This window comes from Bufo bufo, chromosome 4, assembly GCF_905171765.1.
Source record: "Bufo bufo chromosome 4, aBufBuf1.1, whole genome shotgun sequence".
Taxonomy (NCBI): domain Eukaryota; kingdom Metazoa; phylum Chordata; class Amphibia; order Anura; family Bufonidae; genus Bufo; species Bufo bufo.
The window spans coordinates 259,275,024-259,298,624 of record NC_053392.1 but is presented as its reverse complement, the minus strand read 5'-3'; the positions used below and the strand labels follow the sequence as shown (position 1 = coordinate 259,298,624).

The 23,601-nt window shown below is 41.9% G+C and overlaps 1 protein-coding gene across 1 annotated transcript in view; it reads left to right on the top strand.

The window, feature by feature from the left end:
* CSMD1 (CUB and Sushi multiple domains 1) overlaps nucleotides 1-23,601 on the top strand; it is a 2,494,699-nt gene that overhangs the window by 1,508,582 nt on the left and 962,516 nt on the right. Inside the window, exons 17-18 of the mRNA XM_040430026.1 lie at nucleotides 7,690-7,877; nucleotides 15,627-15,815. Coding sequence (XP_040285960.1) covers nucleotides 7,690-7,877; nucleotides 15,627-15,815 — 377 coding nt within the window. The remainder of the gene's footprint in view (nucleotides 1-7,689; nucleotides 7,878-15,626; nucleotides 15,816-23,601) is intronic.

Here is a 23,601-nt window from a genome sequence, read left to right as displayed (position 1 = left end):
TTGACCATCTAAAACATTAGGGGCGAGGGCCTGCTGCTGATCTGACCATCTAAATCATTAGGGGTAAGGGTCTGCTGCTGAGCTAACCATCTAAAACATTAGGGACGAGGGCTTGCTGCTGAGCTGACCATCTAAAATGTTAGGGGCGAGGGCCTGCTGCTGGTCTGACCATCTAAACCATTATGGGCGAGGGCCTGCTGGTGACCCTCTAAAACATTAGGGGTGAGGGTCTGCTGCTGAGCAGATCATCTAAAACATTAGGGGTGAGGGCTTGCTGCTGATCTGACCATCTAAAACATTATGGGCGAGGGCCTGCTGAGCTGACCCTCTAAAATATTAGGAGCGAGGGCAGCCTAATAAGCATGTTGATATGATGGAGGAGGAGGAGGACGAGAAAGGAAGATTGAACTATATACCCTTTTTTTTGTGGCGGAAGGGGTGCATGGGAATACAGTGTATTCAATACACCATTAAAGCCAAATTTAAAGTGCCTTTATGTTCAGCCGCTTTCCTCTGGTGGAGTAGAGAAGTCAGGGGCAATCCAGGCCTTGTTCATTTTGATAGGAGTCAACCTGTCAGCTCTGAAAAAATGCTGGCGGCAGGACAAGCCAGCACCTCCATGGCGTAGAGCACCAGTTTGTGCCACGTGTCCAGCTTGTAAACCCAATAGTTGTAAGGCAGAGGGATCATTGAGGACGCTGACACGGTCTGCTACGTACTCCACCATCTTACAAAACTTTTCCCTCCTTGTGACAATAGACCGCGCATCAGGGTAAGGGTGCTGGCGGGGTGTCATGAAACTGTCCCAGGCCTTGGAGAGTGTTGCCCTGCCTCTGTTGGAACTACTGTGTGTTCCCCTCGTCTCCCCTCCTCGGTTGCCCAAGGAATTACGTACTCTGCAGCCAGCGTTGTCAGCTGGAAATTTTTGGAGCAATTTTTCCACAACGACCTTCTGGTATTGCACAATTTTGCTAGTCCTCTCCACCACAGAAATGAGAGATGAGAAGTTCTCTTTGTAGCGGGGGTCGAAAAGGGTGAACAACCAGTAATCGGTGTTGGCCAAAATGTGTATAACGCTTGGGTCACGGGAAAGGCAGCATAACATAAAGTCAGCCATGTGTGCCAGAGACCCAACAGACAAGATTTTGCTGTCCTCATCAGGAGGATGACTCTCAATCTCCTCATCCTCTTCCTCCTCTTCGGTCCATCCACGCTAAACAGATTAAATAAACCTGCTCTGGGTACTACCCTCTGTAGCGGAGGCAACCGTCTCCTACTCCTCCTCATCATCATTCAATTTGCGCTAAGGAGACGAACTGAGGGTGGTCTGACTATCACCCTGTGTACTGTCTTACCCCATTTCCACTCTTCCACATGCAAAGTGTCAGCCTTCATTGTGAGCAGCGAGCGTTTTAGTAGACATAAAAGTGGGATGGTTATGCTGATAATAGCGGCATTGCCGCTCACCATCTGTGTTGATTCCTCAAAGTTTCTTAAAACCTTACAGAGGTTAGACATGTGACATGTGGGACGTGGAGTTCCAGTTCGTGCTCACAACGCACAACAGTCGGTGAGCTGGCAATTGCCAGCGCTGCTGCAGCGTTGCCAGAGCGGCGGCAGCTGTAGTTGACTTTCAGAGATGGGCACACACGCGGCACACCTTCACACAGTAGCTCAGGGAAAATTGGGGTAGGTTTTGAGAAACCGCTGAACCACTAAGTTGAACTCGTGGGCTAGGCATGGGATGTGTGTGAACTTGCTGAGCTCCAAAGCCACCACCAAGTTACGGCCATTATCAGACACAACCATATGCCTGGTTGTAGGTTGAGTGGCGAGAGCCACAGCTCAATCTGGTCCCTTATACCCTGCCAAAGCTCTGCGGTGGTGTGCTGTTTGTCACCTAGGCAAATTAGTTTCAGCACGGCCTGTTGCCGCTTCCCCACTACAGTGCTACACTGCTTCAAGCTACTGACTGATGGCTGACTGGTGCTGCAAGATGAGACTTCAGAGGTGGAAGTGGAGGAGGAGTTGGAGGAGGAGAAGAGGGGGTTGCAGTCACTAATGTAGGTGCTGGCGTAAATCCTGATGGAAATAGGGCCCGCTATCCTTGGTGTCAGTAGCTGATGGTGCTTGCGGAGGTCCAGGTGCAGGGCAGGAGGTATCCTGCCTGCATCTTGGACAGTGGATTGGCCAGCACATAACACAGGGGAAGAGGAGGCAGTGGTATGACACACAGACACTGGTTGTGGAACTAGGCGTTCGGCCCACCTATTAGGGTGCTTTGATGCCATGTGGTGGATCATGCTGGTGAGGTTGCTAGTGTTCACGTCCCTGCTCATTTTGGTATGGCACAGGTTGCAAATGACAATTCTTTTATCATCCCCACTTTCCTCAAAAAAGTGCCAGACTGCGACACCTACCCTTTGGCAAGGGAGATTGCCGCAATGGGGTGCTCTGGGGAACTGTTGCGGGCCTGTTTGGTGTGGCCTGCTTTCTCCCATTTGCCACTCCACTGCCTCTTCCAGCCTGTTGCGGTTCTGCGGATCCCTCTACCTCTGTACTGCTGTCCTTGCTCGGCTTGCCACCTTCCCAGGTTGGGTCAGTGATTTCAACGTCCACCACCTCCTCTTCCACTTCCTTACTCTGGTCATCCTCCTGACTTGTTGACCTAACAAGAACCTCACTTATCGACAACTTTGTCTCATCCTCATTATCAACCTCTTGAGACACTAATTGCCGTTGACTTATTGGCAACTTTGTCTCATCATCATCATCCACCTCATGAAACACTAATTGCCGTTTCCCATCGTCATCTTTTTCTGATTGGGGATGCTCAAGAGTTTGGGAATCAGGGCACAAGATCTGTCCTTCTTCAAGCATGCTTGGCGAGAGAGCCAAATCAAGAAATGGCACAAAAAATAGCTTCTCGGAATATCTTAGTGTGGGATCACTTGTTTGCCCAGACTCTCCAAGGTAGGAGGAAGGAGGATCAGGGTGAGGATTGTGTTGAGCAGACTCTTGGCTGCCGAGACTGGACTTGGTGGAAGACAGGGTGGTGCTTAAGTGACTGGAAACATTATCTGCTGCAATCCAACTGACCACCTGTTTTCTCTGGTCTGACTTCAAGAGTGGTGTCCTGCACTACCCTGCAAAGTCAGACATGAAGCTAGGTATCGTGGATGATTTTTTTTCTTGTTCTCTGGCAGCAGGCACAGTTTCACAACGCCCAGGGCCACGGCCTCTGCGTGCACCATCAGCAGCACGGCCACTTCCCCGTCCATTACTGTTCACCTTGAGCATATTAAATGGCATATATACTTGCAAACATGTCACACGTACAGAAGCGCAGGTTTTGTAAGTGTATGCGCAAATAAATTACACTGAATGTCACAGATATTTAGGATGCGCAAACGTTACACAAACGTTGCGCACTTCCCTCTTTCTACTGGTAATGCCTCTCTTTATAGAAAGAGGGAGGTGCTCATGCTGCTCTACAGAGCACTAGTGAGACCTCATTTGGAGTATTGTGCTCAGTACTGGAGACCATATCTCCAGAAGGATATTGATACTTTGGAGAGAGTTCAGAGAAGAGCTACTAAACTATACATGATTGCAGGACAAAACTTACCAGGAAAGATTAAAGGACCTTAACATGTATAGCTTGGAAGAAAGACGAGACAGAGGGGATATGATAGAAACCTTTAAATACATAAAGGGAATAAACAAGGTAAAATAGGAGAGAATATTTAAATGAAGAAAAACTGCTACAAGAGGACATAGTTTTAAATTACAGGGGAAAAGGTTTAAAAGTAATATCAGGAAGTATTACTTTACTGAGAGAGTAGTGGATGCATGGAATAGCCTTCCTGCAGAAGTGGTAGCTGCAAATACAGTGAAGGAGTTTAAGCATGCATGGGATAGGCATAAGGCCATCCTTCAGATAAGATAGGGCCAAGGGCTATTCATAGTATTCAGTATATTAGGCAGACTAGATGGGCCAAATGGTTCTTATCTGCCGATACATTCTATGTTTCTATGTAGCGCAGGTAATGTCGCTGTCACCAGCAGATAAAAAATTCAACTGAATGTCACAGATATTTAGGATGCACAAACGTTATACAAGAGATATAGCGCAGGTAATGTCACTGTCACCAGCAGAAAAGAAATTACACTGAATGTGAAAGATATTTAGGATGTGCAATCGTTATACAGGAGATGTAGCACAGGTAATTTCGCTGTCACCAGCAGATATAAAATGTAACTGAATGTCACAGATATTTAGGATACACAAACGTTATACAAGAGATATAGCGCAGGTAATGTCACTGTCACCAGCGGAAAAGAAATTACACTGAATGTAAAAGATATTTAGGATGCGCAAACGTTAAACAGGAGATATAGCACAGGTAATGTCGCTGTCACCAGCGGAAAAGAAATTACACTGAATGTAAAAGATATTTAGGATGCGTAAACGTTATACAGGAGATGTAGCGCAGGTAATGTCACTGTCACCAGCGGCGAAAAATTTACACTGAATGTAAAAGATATTTAGGATGCACAAACGCTATAGCGGATATGTAGCGCAGGTAATGTCGCTGTCAGCAAGGCCAAACAATTGCGATGAATGTCAGATATTTTGGATGCGCAAATGTAACACAAAAGATGTAGGTTGTGTCACTGTCAGCAGAGGTTAAACAATTGGACGCAATTTAGAGCAGGTTGCGCCAAAAATATATATTGCACCCAGATAAAACAATAGTCCTTAAAAGGAATTTTGGGTCTCCTTTCAAGACTAAACCCTTCCTAAAAAATAAAAACAATTCCTGTGCCTACACTATCTGTCCCTTATGCTGCAGCTCGCCCTGACTAAGACTGAGCCGAACCACATGTCATCGGTGCTATGGGCGTTCCGGCCAGCCACTCACTGTACTGCCAGTAACCAACAAGGCTACGGCATTACAGTGAGTGCCAGTACTTCCCCGCACATTTATTGGCTGTGTAGCAGCCAACAAACATTTGGGAGGAGACACGAGCATCGCGCTTGAGCACACGCGGTGTTCGGCCCGAACACCGCAATTGTGCTGAGCATCACGATGCTCGAGTCAAAATAGTGTTCGGCCGAGCATGCTCACCCAACACTAGGTTGGCGCACAACTAGTAACACAATTACATTTTTAAGCCCCTACTGAACATAACTAATTTTAGCCTTAAGGACCTCTAACATTTGTCTTTAGTCTTCTAACAGTCATAACTATTTACTTTTTCTTATATTTTTTTTTTAGGAACCATTTTGGGACATATACGGTAGTATATTAAATAAACTTTCATTATTTATTTTCAGGGGAAAGCTAAAAAGCAGCAATTTAACATTATTATGGGACATTAATTTACGGTGTTCACTGTGTGGTATAAATAACATAATTATTTTGTGGGTCAGTACGAATATGATAATGTAAACTTATCTATTTTTTTCTTTCCTCCTGTAGGCTGTCTGCTCCCTAACTGACCCCCCCTTCTTCTCCAGACTTAAAGGGTATTCCCATCTCAGACTATGGGGGGCATATCGCTAGCACACGAAACAACGAGAACGGAGCGGGGGAGAGCTGTGGCTGGAGGACCCCGGATTTCCCGGGGTCCGTCCACCACCAAGCGCTTCTCCAATAGAAGTGAATAGGAGCGCACCACGCACGCGCGACCCCTGCTCCCATTCATTTATATGGTGCAGACATAAATAGCCGAGCCATCGCTGAGCTATTTTTGGCAGCCCCATAGAAATGAATGGAGGGCGGCCGCGCATGCGCAGTGCACCCTCCATTCATTTCCCTGCTCCGTTCTCATTGTAGGTGTGGGTCCCACTGCTGGGACCCGCACCTATCAGACAATGGGTGCATATCCTAGCGATATGCCCCCATTGTCTGAGATGGGACAAGCCCTTTAAGAGGGGTGCTCCTTTAGCTGCTCATATCTGGGGATTGGTAGCAGAGATATGTGCCTGGTCTTGTTTGAAAGTTGGAATTCCATGCTTCAAAACCAGACCAAAATCACAGCATTATCTTCAAAGCATCTGAAGATATACGGTAGCTATTAGAAATTTGGATGACAGTGAATATAGTGGAGAGTGAAAGTAAAAGCTGGCTTTACAACCTTCTCTCCTGACTCAATTTCTAACAGCTATATATCCACTTGTTATGGAGATAATGCTGCAATTATGGTGCATGGAATGCCCGCTTTCAAACATGACCAGGCCCATATCTATAGCTGCTACCAATCCCGAGATATGAGTAGCTAAAGAAGCCCTCCCCCCTTTACCCTGCTGCCCAAGCTCTGCTATGGCTGAACTGTTAAGTGCTTTTCTCAAAGTCCCAGCAGAGCTGGGAAAAACCTGTTAGGTGGTTAAAGGATATATAACTGCAGTATTATCCTACATTGGATTTATTTGTATTCTAAATAAGATGTAAATATTAGCACTCTTTATATGTGGGAAGTGCTGCTGGTAGGATCCTGCAACAATTAATAATTCAAGCTTAAATACACTCCAAAACTCAGGTAACATAAGTAATTAGTTATGTTCAATACACAAATTTGGAGTTTGTGGAAGTTTAAATTATTATTTTCTGCATTCTGTAATCATGAATGCACAAAGGTCTGTATAGAAGCTGTATTCACGCCATGACAAGTGATTTTCAAAGAGTATCTTAAATTATATTTTGATTTTAGTTCCATGAGAGCATGATTGGCATTAACAGATATTTAAAAAAAAAACACATACATTTTATGTTAAACTGCATGTCAGTGTGGCTTTTGGCTCTATAGTGGCTCTATAGCTTGCCCTTTTAAGGTATAACCTCCTTTTATGGTAATTTTTCAGAACAGGCGTTCATGAGGAATAGCACTATTTCTGGCCATTATATGACAGTTTTTCCTCTGCAATCTGACTGTAATTCTATTTTTTTTATATGGTAAGTAGAGACTAACTGAAATAATGTCTGCCCATAGACTACACATGGAGAACCAGAGGATCCTGCCTCCTAACTCTCTGTTGTCCAACCTCAAAAGCAACCGTACTGAACAGTTTAGACATGAATCCAGCAGTTAAGATAATAAATCACTTAAAAGTCAGCGGCAGTTTATGTCTGGGTCTCACTGTGTCTGTGCATGGCTCAAGCAACACCTTCATTCTCCTCCTACTCCTTCTCCTCCCCTCAACTTCTATGCAGTCTGCTCCTTCAGTAAGCAGGCAGTCTATCTTCACTGAAGACAAGTGAATTGAGAGTTAGTTAAGAGGAGTGGAGCAGGAGAATAGTCTGATAAAAGGAGAAGAATCTGTCATATATAAGATATATTACAAATTTTCTTATTTGCACTTGTGCTATTTATTTATTTATTTATATTAAAAAAATGAAATGGCAGCTACACTTTAAGTTTACTAATTAGTAAACCTTATGGAACTGCAAATCTGAGAGCTAGTTCCAACATATTGAGTCATAATTGACTGGCTAATTCTTCACCACAAAGCATTTTAAAAATTAAAATTTTTCTTGCTTTCATTCTGTTTTTTGCACTGTAATGTTATGCTGGCCCAAAATATGGCTCACCAGTAAATTACGATAAATTGGTCTGAGTTGCAGATTTATTGTATAATGATGCCAAGAAATGCATGACTAATATCTAATTACATTCCTAACTCAGATTTCAGACTGAAGTAAACTATGATATTCTTGAAGTACGAGATGGCCCAGCCAATTCTTCACCATTGATTGGAGAGTATCATGGAACACAAGCGCCACAATTTCTCATTAGCACAGGAAATTATATGTATCTTCTATTCACAACTGATAATAGCCGTTCCAATGTTGGCTTTCTAATTCGATATGAAAGTAAGTAATCATTTTTACTGTGTGGTAAATTCTATTTAATGAGTAGAAATTGATATTACATAGAAACATTATACTGCATTGCATAGAACTCTCTTACTAAATCTGCTTACATGGAATAACTGGAGCCAGCATCATCTAGAGTAGTTGTCTGTGAAATAAAGCAGGTTTGTGCTAAACTATTCTGTAGTCTGTTTTGTGATCAAAAGACTGAAAAAAATCCTAAAAGGATAATTTAATTATGTTGTGAATATTTTAAAAAATGTGTTAAATCAGGCACAGTGTTTTATAAGTTTAGCTCAGCTAAAGTTTCACTTAACTATCAGTTGCTTCATTCTGAAAAACGGTACTATTAATCCATATGCAATTGAGCAGTTAAAGGGGTTGTCCCACAAAAAATTGTAGCTTTGTTAAAAAAGATCATCAGGCAATATAATGTCTGATTTAACTTTTACATGTAAATCATGGGATAGCTCCTTTAAATGCATATGGGTGTGGGTCAAGATCCACTCTGTGTATTCTAGCTCCTCCTGCAAAGATGCACAGGATGGCTGGGCCTGCTCCCGGTTCACTTAACTGTTTATTTGCCTATGGATTGAAGGTACTTTCTTACCAGAATCACTAAGTAAAAGTTATCACCACATTTAGCTAAGCTAGCCCTACAAGACAGTGTGCCTGGTTTAATAGTGAATTTCCTGCTGAAATGGTGACATTGAATAGAATTGCTTTCAAACATTAACCAGTAGACTATAAAAAGTCACGCTAGTATTAATTAAATGTTTAAAATATTCTAAAATTATATTTTTTTACAATTTTATTTTGTATGCTTGTAAAACAGTACACCTCAGAAGGAGGGAACCATCTTTCAAGTGTCATCTATAGACCATGGAGGGAATTTGTCATTCCACCACCCCAGTTTTCTGGCATAAAAAAGTAGCAAACCCCCTGTTTGCGACTTTTTAAACGTCATTTCTCTGAAATGTAACTGCAAGTAATGTTTCTACATAACCCTCGACACTTTCCAAGAAAGGGGCATGATGAAGACAAAGAGGGAGTGGGACCAATGTTGTAAAAGAAAATTGAAATCTATGGCAACCTGAAGCCACCATAGATTTCAGTCTATACACCCAGGCTGCTTGAGGATACACCAAATTTAGGCCTGTGCCTTGTCATAAATTACAGGATGCCCCACGGAAAAGTAGCCCATCTCCAGCTATAATATGACAAAATGAACAAGCATGTGAATTGTTTTCTTTTAATCACCTACAAGTCACAAAAATGCTGAAAGTGGACCCGTTCATGTACTGTATATGCATCTTTAGGCACGTCAGATGATTTTGGCAGATACTAAATTGAAGCTCTTCAACAGTGATGCTGCAGAAGAAAAAATGTACTGCTTTTTCCAACAAGATGGGACAATATGACATACCTCATGGAGCTCACTGGCACAGGTTCATAGACTGTTTAAGGAGGAGTAAACTGTGAGCAAGTCGTTATGGCCACCAAGTTGCCCAGACTTGTCCACTTGTGATTTTTATCTATAGGCAAATTTAAAACAGAAGTTGTACACTAATAATCCACATCCCCTGGATGAACTCCAGGAAAACATCACAAACACTATCCGCAGCATCACAAGCAGTATCAGCCAACATAATCTGACATGCCCAAAGATGCATAGATTTGAACAGGACCACTTTCAGCATCTTTTTTTGACTTGTGGGTAATATGGAAAAAAAAACAATCCACTTGCTCGTTCATCTTGTCATGCTATCGCTGGAGGTAGGCTACTTTTTAGTGGGCTAACTTGTAGTTGCATCCTCTGGCAGCACAAGGGATATCATAGACCAGAGTAAAATGCCAATATATAATAAATCCCCCCTACACACACCTCTCATGATTCAGTCAAATTAGACATCCCCATTTATAGACAATACTGTTTTAAAATTGCTGCTCAGAGAAAGGTTCTGGTTAACTGTATGAGATGACATGACTCTTGGAAAAAGTTGATTCTTCTTGCAGAGCTCCAGCTGATAAAGATATTATTTATTATTAAAATTTGGAGACAAACTGGACACCCCTGTCAGACACAATGATTTCAGAAACTCCATGCAAGTGAGGAACGAAGTGTACCATTTTACTGAATCTATCGACTACTACCCAAACCACTGACTTACCCTCAGAGGGTGGCAACTCAGTAATGAAATCCATAGAAATGTGTGACCAGGGTTTACTAGGAATGGGTAGTAGTCGTAATTCACCAGCAGGACACGTTCTTGGAGTTTTGGATTTGGCACATACCTCGCAAGCAGAGACTTAAGACCTGACATCCCTAGATAACGTGGGCCATCAATAAAACCTGGAAACTAGTTCTCTGGTGCCCTCAATAACGGGATGCCCACAAAAAACAGAATCATGACACTCACTAAGCAGCCGGGAACGGAAATACCCAGGAACAAACATATCTTTAGGTGTCTTTGCCGGAGCCAGATGTTGCTCTGCCTCAATATGAGACGCAAGATAATGCTGCCACAATGATATTAGCTGGTAAGATGGGTTCAGGAGGAATGTCAGGGGTTTGAAATGCACAAAAGCTTCGAGACAAGGCATCAGCCTTCACATTCTTACTTCCTGGCCTAAAAGTAATAGAGAAGTTAAAGCGCGTGAAGAATAATGCCCATCTAGCTTGACAAGGATTTACCCTTTTGCAGACTCAAGAAACAACAAATTTTTATGATCAGTGACAACAGTGATACAATGTTTGGCGCCCTCTAAAAAATGTCTCAACTTCTCAAAAGCCCATTTGAGGGCTAACAATTCCTGATTACCAATATCATAGTTCCTCTCAGTGGGAAAGAACTTCCGGCAGAAAAATGCACAAGGTCTTAAATTAGTGAGGTTAGAGGGTCCCTGGGAAAGAACAGCTCCCACCCCATCCTCAGAAGCATCCACCTCCAATATGAAAGGTTTCTTTTGATTCGGCTGAATCAATACTGGGGCTATCCTAAAAGATCTTTTAAGGGTATTGAAGGCTTCAATTGCCTCCAAAGGCCAGTTAGAAAGATCTGCCCCCTTCTTAGTAAGATCGGTCAAGGGTTTAGCAATTACCAAAAAAAATTTGATAAACTTACGGTAATAATTGGAGAACCGTAAAAAGCGCTGTAAGGCTTTCAGAGATGACGGTCTCACCCAGTCTAAAATAACTTGTACCTTACCAGGATCCATTTTAAACGCATGTGAAGTGAGGACATAGCCAAGATACAAATTTTTTGTACCCCAAAAATGCATTTTACTAACTTAGCAGATAGCTGATTTTTTTTACTAGTACTTGTTTGATATGCATAACATGAGAATCCCAACTCGAAGAAAAAAATCTAAATATCATCAAGATACACAATCATAAATTTGCCAATAAATTCCCTGAAATTTTGAAAAAACTGCAGGAGCATAACTAAGCCCAAAAGGCATGACCAAATATTCAAAATGTCCTTCCGGAGTGTTAAAAGCAGTTTTCCATTTGTCCCTTCTTTAATTCAAACTAAATTGTATGCTCCTCTCAAATCGAGTTTTGAAAACCATGAAGCCCCCAGAACCTGATTGAACAGATCGGGAATTAAAGGAAGGGAATATTGATTCTTAAAGGTGATCTTGTTCAATTTCCGATAGTCAATATAGGGTCTAAGGCCTCCGTCCTTTTTTTTTTTACAAATAAGAACCTCGCCCCATAGGAGACACAGCGGGTCGAATGTGTCCTTTAATAAGACTTTCCTTAACATAATCTCTCATGGAATTACGTTCAGGACCAGATAAATTATATATCCACCCTTTAGGAAACCTAAACCCTTCCACTGGTTCAATAGCGCAGTTATATGGTCTATGGGGGGTAAGCTCTCCATTCATATATTCCTCGATGAATGGAGGTAATGTCTTGGATTCTGCTGAGACCCCTGCTTGCACAAAAGATAAACAAGAATCACATTTATGTCCCCATTTTTCAACCTTCCCTCTGGCCCAATTCATCACCGGGTTATGTAATTGGAGCCAGGGCATACGTAGCACCACATCAACGGGTAAGTTTTCCAAGATCAACAGAAAGCAATTATCAGAATGGCACACCCCTACAGTTAAAGTAATTCTGGGAGTGTAAAACTTGATCTGTACCTGAACCTTTGTTAGGCCCTAATGAAATAGTAACCGGTACTAATAATTTTCTTTTAACCACCCCAGGGACTATCTTGTTAATAGCTCCCTCAGTTTTGGGTGGTCTTCCGGAAGGAGGGATTTTGGGACACTGCTGGATCCAATGATCAGAGTCGCCACAGTAAAAACATGTACCTTGGCGACGGCATTGGTCTCTTCAGGTCATACCAATCTGCATGGGTTCATCAGCAAAAGATGTGGGACTTGATTCCCACGGGACAGACCTCTGGTTTGGACATAACCTGGGAAGAAAACAAATGTTCCCGCTTTCTCTCCCTAATGCGTCTGTCCAGTCTTACCGCAAGAGTCATGGTCTCTTCCAAGGTCTCAGGGGAAAGATAACCTACAAGCATATATTTTAGTCTCAGACAAACCAGATCTGAACTGACCTTTGAGAGCAGGTTCATTCCAACCAGATGGAACGCACCATTTTCTAAACTGAGTACAGTATTCCTTTACCGGTCGGTCACCCTGCACCAAAGCTTTCAGCTGACTCTCTGCTACGGTTGCTTTGTCAACTGACTCAAGACACGGCGAGCCAGGGGGTAATTAAAATGCTTATTCCTGGGGTTAACCCTGTAACAGGGATATTATAATTCGCACTCGCTGTGGCCTGAGGCCAGAATAATGGGGTCACAGCCTGAAATATAGTTTGCAACTCTCCTTAAAGGTTTGAAAACTTTTGCGGTCCCCCGAGAACCTCTCAGGAAGTTTAACGTGGGGTTCCACCTGTAAGGCGGATGGAGGGGAGACAGTGAGGTTACGGCCAGCTTCTTGAACTTGTAACCCCTCTCCTAGCTCCTGAACAACCTTGGCCAGGTTCAGGACATGATCTGTCAGATTTTGCAGGGGATTCATAGTGGTAAAGTGGGACTGTGAATCTGTCACAAAGAGGGGGAGGGGATGGTGCACCACTGACTCCACCCACACTCCTGTCCCTGCCTACTTGCACTATCCGTCCTAGGTAATGGAGCACAATTGGGCGGCGTTCCCTAGCCTTGGTGAATGCGGAGGGATAAATAAGACAAACAAACATAGAATGGTCAACAAGCCGAGTCAGAACCTGAAGGTAACTAGTGTACAAGAGGATTAGCAAATAAGGGTCAAAAACAAGCCAAAGTCAAAAAACAGGAAATGCGAAGCAGACACAAGGAGCAAGCAAGGACGGAGACGATCAAAGAGTCGGGAGTCAGAAGCCACGGACTCATACAAGGAACACTGGATAGGACCTTATTCACAGGCAACCTGTGTCCAGCAGGTTGCCTGTATATATAGTGGGGAAGAGGAGTCATGTGACGTGGCCAGCACCACATGACTCATTTCCCTGCAACCAGCCGAGCGCCGAGTGCTTAGCTTGGCGCTCTGACTCCTTACAGTTGCCATGGGATTGGAGGACGCCGACCGCGCTAAGGAGGTGAGTGCAGCCGGATCCTCCCCGCCCCCGTTGCTGCGGAGACGAGAACGCAGTGCACTTCCTCGCTCAGTACTAGCCGCAAGGCACTGGTGGCACTGAGGAGGCGGAACGTGAAGCCGACGCCTCGTGACATAATTAGTAATGCAGTGGGCTGCTAAAATCTCCTCAGGTTTGAATATTTTTTGAGTCTCTCGTTGGTTGCTTGGTTCTGATTAACAGAACTGAAGTTCTTATTTCCTCTCCCTGCTTACAGTATTCCAGTAGTCTAATCCATGTTTTGCTTATTCATAATCCCATGATTACAGTGAAATGTCTTATATAGGAAGTGTGCCTCAAAACTGATTATGCACTGTCCAGTTGACTAGAGAGGGAGTTAGTAAAAAGCCAATTAAGTTTGATTTGCTAGCATCTTAAATTCTCATGATCAAATATTGCACATAGTGTCTCCCTGGGATTTTTTTTTTATTCAAGTACAGGGTATGAGGCAGTATAAAAGTGAGACATCAGAAAGGGATAAATAGATAAATCTCCTATATGTTATTTTACTGCTTTTGTGAGGAAAATGTTATCTAGAAATGAGCAAATCTATTCATTAATCAAAAAGTTCTTGAGTAGCAAGGGGCTGTCCCAGCTGGTCATGAGACTCCACCTTGCCATTTGATTGACTGGGCTTCTGGCTGACAATCTTTTGCATGTGCTGCTGCTCAAAGTAGCAGTTCAAGAGCAGAGACTATGCTATTCCTACCGTTACAGGAACTGAAGAACTCTGATGAATTTGTAAGAATCAATTCATTCATCTCTAATGTTATCTGGTAGTGTCATCTGCGCAGTGTCATCATAGTGTTCCTACCCTGTGCTGGCATCAGCCTCAGGGAAGGAACTGCGCATGCGCTAGCTCACGCATCGCGAGATTACGACGCTCTGGCTTTCTGACGTCGGGGAGCAAGGAGGAGATTCTGAGGATGCGGGGCAGTGCTGGGCTCCTTCATGCTGGACTCATCTCACGTACATGACACATCTCAGGCTAATTTGCATATGGATCAAATTTTTTTTTTTACACAATAAAAGCACACAGAGCTATGGGGACTGGGTATTGTAGATGTGCTAGCAGCCACCTAGCAACCCATGTCCTCAGCTCTATACACCAAATCCCGGTGACAGGTTCCCTTTAATTTATTCATGTGTTGCTTTCATAGAGCTGTACAGAGATTTTTGCCACCCACATAAGCCCCTGTTAAGACTCAATATATAAATTCAAAATTAACCTAATTAGTATGTTTTGAAATGTGGGATAAAACTGGAACAACTGGAGGAAACCCACACAAACATGGGCAGTAATGAAAGTCCATGCAGATGTTGCCTTTAACCAGATACAAGTCCAGGAGCCTGGCAATGTAAGACAATAAAAACAATGCTTACCACTGAGCCTCCAAACTGCTTCTTAAAAGTGTCCTTTTAAAGCAGTCTGTCCTAGCATTTCCATAAATTACTTTGATTTAGATTTTTTTTTTGTATTTATTTATCCAAGGACAGATAGGTTAAATAGAGGGCACGTGGAACATATTTATTAGTGGTTGAACCTACTTTTATGAACAGATATATAAATGCATTAGCATGACACATTCATAATGCTATAATCCAAATTAGGTCGGCACTGCTCGAAGAATTTGGCGGTGCACGAGTCTGCGGGCAGGAATCCCAGTAGATAATTTCGCGAAGAATAAGAGTGCCGGTCTTATTCTTCGCGAACATTCATAATGCTACTGACAATTCATATGAAGGTTATATATTGTACTTACTTGCATTTACAGAAGGTCTGGGATGCTCTAGAGCAAGAGTACATCTAAACTTCCATCAGATTAGGCAGTATAATCTGATCATGTTAGGTGCACACAAAAAAGTACCGTGTGGAAAAACCACATGCTTTTTTCTGTAAAATGTAGTTTTGCAACGTGGTTTCACATGTTATATCTTTAAATACTGCATATTCAATAACCACATCACAAATCTGCAGCAATCCATTGTAAACACACTCAGTTTTTTTTGTACAGTAATTGGCGACATGAAATAATAATGTATCTCTGTACGTAAACCCAGATTTAGGTAAGTTTATCATTCCTCTATTAATTTATGTATCTTAGGTGTCACTTTAGAACTGGACTCATGCCTTGACTCAGGAATACCGGTAAATGGTCATCGCCATGGAAAACACTTTGGTATTGGCTCTTCTGTGACCTTTACTTGTGATGCTGGATATATTTTAAGTGATGATGAACCATTAGTTTGTGAAAAGAATCACCAGTGGAACCATGCATTGCCTAGTTGTGATGGTAAGTGGTATAAATGCTATCTTACAATATAAATATTTATTTTGTTTAATATTGCTTATCTATATACTGTAGGTTACCCAGATTTTTAATCAGGTTTGTAAAAAGAAAATACATGATTTTGAATAAATTCATATAAGAATCAGCTCAATATTAATTGTTGCATGATTACATCTCCTCTAAAGTGGGTTGTTTAGTCATCTTGACACATGTTGGTTTCCAGCCTTGTTAACACTGTTCCATAACTTATGACAGAAGCAGGCTCAGAGTTCTGCCATCAAATTGGACCTCTGAAGGCCTGCAGGCTGTCAACAACTTCACAGGTCTTCAAATCTGACACCTTCAGACCATTAATATCTGCAAGTCTTCCACACCAGGCATCATACACTGACAGGTGTTGGCTTGCAGTGTTACTGTAATTCTTGTAGGATGTCTTTGCTGACACAACCAAGGCAATAAATACTACATGACACTTGTAACTTTTTCACAAGTATGTGATCATCTGTTTTAAGATATAGTAAACAATAACTTAAAAAGAGTAATTTATATGTTTATTTTATGTTTCTTTATGCATAAAATCAGTTTTGATTATTACATTGGAAAACTAAGCAAATTCACTTTTGCACAATAATGTGATATACTGATGATATCTTCCATATATGTAATTTTTGTCTACATTCACATTTCATCTGTAAAATATAAAGAACTTATCCCCCTGTTCTAGGCAATGCAATCATTTTACTGAATATATTAGTAAAGAAACAGAAAATAGTCTGTGTGAACAAAAATCTGTTTGTCCAAGGGACCACTTGGTGATTTCTCTTATGCTATGAATGCTTATGAGCATGCTTCATAAATAAAGAATATCATCGCCAAATGAATAATTCAGTAAGGCAGTTTAGCCTTTGCTTCCCCTGTGCACCTCTTCTGGGAAAGTTGCATTATTGTATCATATTAAAAACCACAGGTGTTAAGTTGAAAACTATACATATTTAGTATATACAATTATGAGAAAAACTGTTATTTTTGTAGTATTTGATTAGAGTTGGTTAAATCTATGTTTAAAAGGAATCACCACGACAGTGAGCTATTATCTTCAATACTATATAAGTAGTACTGCAGATAAGTAGTTCAGATCACCATTTTTATTTTTCTACTGCCCTCCTTTAGCCCACTTTTAGAATTCAAAACTGGACTGAAAGATACAGATATAGTAGGGTTAACACATATGCTTTTTCAGATGTGTTATCTAAACTAAATGCATTAAGCAAACACCTTCAATTGTTTTTCAATGGCTTTTGTTTCAAAATAATGCGATGAGTTAAGAAATTTGAATTAAGAGTTTGTGTGTTAACCCTGCTACATCTGTATTGTCAGGACTGGTGTGCAGCACTAACCTAACGGAGAGGACTCCGGTACAAATGCTCAGCGGTCCTGACAATGTATTTCAGTACAGCTAAGGGAATGGATACCAGTAGGAAAATAAAAATAAATAGTGATCTTGACTCCTTGCAGTACTACTCTTATATTAACGCAGATAGTAGTCTAAGATTTTGGTGACAGATAATTTTTAAAGAAACACTCCCGTTTTTTAAACCTAAAGATATGTCTATAAGTATGTTCCTACTGTTGTTTCATCCTTGCTACAGGTCTGCTTTTTGGCTTCCTTATGCTGGTCTATCCTCTTCATATGTCTTTTCTCTCTACTATATTCACAAAAAATGTCTGCTGCTGTTTCAAAATTCCTTCCCATATTGCTGCAGTCTTACCTACAAGTCCCAGAATACTGTTGTCTGAAGGGAGAAAGTGTAAATGAGAGTGAACGTTTCCATCTAGGGACAGAAATGCCAAGCACTAGGGACAGTGGTTAACAAAGCTTTTAATTGTAGAATATTGGATAGGGACAGTGCAGGGAGATCGTAAGGAGAGTTTTTATACACTGTAGGGAGAGCATAGGAAGAACACAGGGAGACTGCAGTGCAGAATCAGTGTAATCATTTATTCTTAATGCATTCTGTTATAAAGACTTACTGTGCATCAGACTTAGTCTCAATAGGCGTTTTTACCTAGTTCATCTGTGGCTCCATTTATATTTACTCTGTTCTGTTATACATAGACTTACTATGCATAAGACTCATTGTAAACAGGCTGCCTAATATATAGGTGCATTTACCTAGTTCACATACTGTGCCTTTAACCCGTAGAGGACCAGCGCCGTACATGTACGGCGCAACCGAGTGACTTAAGGAACAGCGCCATATATGTACGGTGCAAGGTCCGCCAGGCTCTGGGTGAAAATCGCGGGGGACCTGAGCTTGAGAGCTGCTCTTACTGACAGGCAGCCATCAGGTATTTCAGCCCCCCTGCAGCTACGTGTGCTGCGATTGGCCGATCAGTGAAGATTGGCACATCGCAGAGCCGGAAGCACATGTAAGCTGCAAGGCGGGGCGGGGGTGGGGGAGTCAGGGGGAGGTGAACGGTGCTGAACAAGTTAGCACCTGTCCCCTCTGAGGTTAGGCAAGGAATACCAGTGTTTGGAGTCCCCTGCCACCACTGCGATTGGCTGGAGCAACGCTCCAGCCAATGGCAGCGCTATAGCTGCACAGGAAAGGGCAGAACATCCCTGCATGCAGCCACTCTAACTGGTGACTGCATGCTGAGAGGTTCTGTGCTTCTCTGTGCTCGATCTGCTGGGATTTTTGGTTCTATCACAGCTTTCACTGCCTTTACTGCTCCTGTATAAAAGATGAAGAACATCTGGAACATCTGCTGCAGTGATTTTTTTTTTTCTGCAGCAGAATTACAAGATCCCTAATCCACCCCCCTTCCCAAGCCCTAATCCCTGTCTCTATCCCCCCTCTTCCCCCCCTCCCCCCTCCCCGTCCAATTTTCCCTGCAGCGAATAAATTTTGACTTTTTTTGTCACTTTTATCTTTTTTTTTCCTGCTCTGCACCACTTTTTCTGTGTGCGAGCTATGAATGCCAAGTGCTGATCTGTCCGTACTTCACTGCTCAGCACCTGGGCTCTTTTTTTTGGCACAGATATATATATTTTCCATCATTTTTTTTTTTTTTTTTTTTTTTAAAGAAGTAATAGTTAGAATCATATATATATATATATATATATATATATATATATATATAAATATATATATATATATATAAGTTAATGTTTAGCTAGTTTTTGTATCTGCAGTAAATTTTTATACTGCAGTGTCTGCACCAACGCACTAAATGTCCACTTGTGTGCGTTCTGCAGCCCTGAGCACCAATAAGTACCAATTTTTTACTGGTCACTTTTGTGCTCAGTTTCAGAAGCATCCATTTTTTTGATCGGTCTGCTCAGTTTACTGTGCAGTTTTTTTTCCAAGTAGTTAGTTATATCTATATATATATATATATATATATATATATATATATATATCAAATTTAGTTAGGTAGTGTTAGTGTAGATTTTTGAACGCACATAATATCTATGTGCGTGTGTTCGTCCTGCACCTGCTGAGCGCTGATCAGAAATATCCATTTTTCTGACCGGTCTGCTCAGTTTTTTTTTCTTTTTCGTGTAGTTAGTTTTATCTATATATATATATAAATCTCCATATATATAGAAATCAATTTTAGTTAAGTAGTGTTAGTGTAGGTTTGTGCGTGCATCCAGCAATTTTTTTTCTACTCTTTTCTCTATATTTCAAATTTATAACAAGTGAGGGAGAAGAGGTGAGGGAGAAGAGGATGCCACTTTCCTCTACTCCTCTACCCCCTCATCATCATAATCATCCGCTGATGAGGGACCCTCTAGAAGGTGCCCCAGGGTAGCAGCGCCCTAGAGTGACCCCATATGGACCCCACCCCCTAACGATTATTAGCCCCAAATTCTGGATTTTGTAGCCAACTCTGGAATATAGATAGACAGTGCGGGCTTCACAGAACAAGATTTTTTCAAAATCTTCTTCTCTGAAGATTTTGTAAATTTAATGGTGGCCCAAACCAATTTGTACACCCAACAATTTATAGCTCAGAACCCTACCTCACCATATGCTAGACCCCTAGGGTAGACCCCAGTAAGTGCAGCAGAGATTATGACATTTTGGGGACTCTTGCTGCATATGGGTGTAGTAAAGAAACCAAACGTCAGACAATATTGGAGTTCGGACATTTTTTACCAGACTCCAATTAACAGTAACACCATGACCTGGAAGCGTTTTGAGTCAATTCGGAAATTTCTACACTACATCGACAATACACAGTGACCACCCCAAAATGACCCGACATTTGACAGTCTGTTCAAGGTTAGGCCTGTCCTTGATCACTTTAATACCAAGTTTGCTTAGTTGTACACCCCTGATAAAAACGTATGTGTAGATGAGTCCCTGTTACTTTTCAAAGGGAGGGTTAGATTCCGCCAGTACCTGCCTAGCAAAAGGGCAAGGTATGGTATAAAAATTTACAAACTTTGTGAGAGTAGCTCCGGGTACACCCACAAGTTCTGCATTTATAAAGGGAAATATTCCAGCATAGAAACCCCACAATGCTACCCCATGAAAAGATTGTGTGGGACTTGCTGCACCCACTGCTGGATAAGTGTTACCACCTCTATGTGGATAACTATTATACCAACATACCCCTATTCATGTCCCTAACTGCCAGAAGTACTGTGGCTTGCGGCACAGTGCACAAAAATCAGAGAGGCCTCCCTAGATCCCTGGTAGGGCAACCACTGAAAATGGGTGAAAGCAGGGCTCTCCTCCCTGAGAACATGCTGGCGGTTAAGTACAAGGTCAAGATGGATGTCCTTTTACTGACCACTATTCACACAAATACCAGCTCCCCTGCTCATGTTCAAGGTACCACAAACACTGTTCCCAAACCAGTTTGCATCTTAGACTACAATAAGCCCATGGGAGGGGTTGATCTTTCAGATGAAGTTCTACAGTGCCACACAAAAAACTAAAGTGTGGTACAAAAAGCTGGCCGTACACATTGTACAGGTGGCAATGTACAATGCGTACCTGCTATTTCAATCTGCAGGCCACACATTTTCCAGGTCAAGTCCCCCAGACAGCAATGAAGGGAAGGACCCAAAAAAGATGCAGGGTGTGTTCCAAAAGGGGGATAAGGAAAGACACCATTTACCATAGCGAATTCTGCCCTGAAAAACCTGGCATATGCATGCAGGAGTGTTTTAGAATCTACTACTCATCCATGAAGCATTAATTTCATCCTTGATGTACCCTGTAATTTTACCACCTTATACCTCTGATTTAGTCTGCATAGCTTACATATCCACTTTTCAATAACCACTACATATTTATTTCTCTGAAGCACCTGTTAGGTCAAAAGTGCCCTATCCACCCCTTAAAATGTTCGTATGCGGGTCCACTTTTCAAAATGGCGTCACGTCTTGGGGTTTTTCATTTCTGGGGACCTTAGGAATTTATTTAATGCGACATAGCAGCTAAAATCTACGTCTGTTTATTCAGGCCTACAAAAAAAAGTTTTTGCACTTTGCCTCTAAAGACCTGCTATGCGCGAATACATCAGGCTACAAGCAGATATGGGGTATTTGATAAAAGGGGATAACATGGAGAACATATACTGGGGTGCATTTTCTCCTTTAACCCCTTGTGAAAGTGCAAAAATTGGGGTCTGCTAGTAATTTTTTATTTTTACAAATGTGTGCTTTGAAATCTTTTCTCTAGTATTACTGCCTGCTATGAGACATCTGTTTGCTGAAAAGTATCCTTTCCACCACTTAAAATGTTTGTATGGGGGTGCTCTTTCTGAAATGGGGTCACTTCTTGGGATTTTTCATTTCTGGGGACCTCAGGAATTTATTTAATGCAACATGGCAGCTAAAATCCATGTCTGTTTATTCAGGCCTACAAAAGCAGTTTTTGCACTTTGCCTCTAGAGACCTGCTTTGCGCCAATATAGCAGGACACAAGCACATTTGGGGTGTTTGCAAAAAGGGGAGAAAATGGGTAACATATACTGGGGTGCATTTTCTCCTTTATCCCCCTGTGAAAGTGAAAAATTGTGGTCTGCTAGTAATTTTTCATTTTTACAAATGTGTGTTTTGAAATCCTTTCTCTAGTATTTCTGACTTCTGTGAGACATTTGTTGGCTGAAAAATACTTTTCCGCCACTTAAAATGTTCATACGGGGGTGCTCTTTTTGAAAAAGGGTCACTTTTTTGGGGTTTTCATTTCTGGGGACCTTAGGAATTTATATCATGTGACATGTTACCCAAGAAATATGTCTGTTAATTCTGGCCTACACAAAACTGTTTTTGCACTTTGCCTCTAGAGACCTGCTATGTGCCAATATAGCAGGCTACAAGCACATATGGGGTGTTTGCAAAAAGGGGAGAAAATGGGGAACATATACTAGGGTGCATCTTCTCCTTTAACCCATTTTTGAAAGTGCAAAAATTGGGGTCTGCTAGTAATTTTTCATTTTTTACAAATGTGGGCTTTGAAATGCTTTATCTAGTATTTCTGCCTTCTGTGAGTCACCTGTTTGCTGAAAAGTACCCTTTCCACCACTTAAAATGTTCGTACGGGGGTGTTCTTTCTCAAATGGGGTCACTCCTTGGGTTTTTCATTTTTGGGACCTCAGGAATTTATTTAATGTGACATGGCAGCTAAAATCCATGTCTGTTTATTCAGGCCTGCAAAAACCATATTTAACTTTTTGACTCCAGAGCCCTGCCATGCGCACATACATTATTTTTTGAGCACATATGGGGTGTTGGCGTATTCGGGGGGAAATGGGGAACAAAATGTGGGGTGCATTTTGTCCTGTTACCCCTTGTAAAAGTGAAAAATGTGGGTGTAAAGCAACTTTTAATGGGATTTTTTAAAATTTTTATAGCCAAGCGTTTCCTAATTCTGTGAAACGCTTGATGGGTCAAAGTGCTCATCACACACCTTGAAATATTCCTTGAGGGGTGTACTTTCAAGAATGGGGTCCTTTTTTGGGTGTTTTCACTCTAAGGCTACCTCAGGTTGTCTTCATATGCAACATAGCTCCCAATTATTATTCCAGCTGAATCCTCTCTCCTAACGCCATATGGTGTTCCTTCCACTCTGAGGCCTGCAATTCGCCCATACATCATTTTTTTGCACATATGGGGTGTTGGTGTATTTGGGGGAAATGGGAAACAGGATGTGGGGGGCATTTTGTCCTGCTACCCCTTGTGAAAGTGAGAAATGTTTCATAGCCAAGCATTTCTTAATTCTATGAAAGGCCTGATGTGTCAAAGTGCTCATTACACACCTTGAAATATTCCGTGAGGGGTGTAGTTTCCGGAATGGGGTCATTTTTTGGAGGTTTCCACTCTAGGGCCACCTCAGTGTGTGTTCAATTGCATGATAGCGCCTGCCAATTATTCAGGTGAAATCTGCCATAGCCATACATTTCCTAATTCTGTCAAACGCCTGATGGGTCAAAGTGCTCACAACAAACACTTTGAAATATTCCTTGAGGGGTGTAGTTTCTGGAATGGGATCTCTTTTTCGGGGTTTCCACTGTAGAGCCACCTCAGGGTGTCTTCATATGCGACATAGCTCCCAATTACCATTCCAGCTAAATCCGCTCTCCAAAAGCCAGATGGTGCTCCTTCCACTATGAAGCCTGCTCTGTGCCCATACATTATTTTTTGAGCACATATGGGGTGTTTCTGTAAACTCCAGAATCAGGGTAATAGATTTTGAGTTTTCTTTGGCTGTTAACCCTTGATGTGTTGCAAAAATCTGCTAAAAAAAAGTAAAAGTTTGAAATGTCA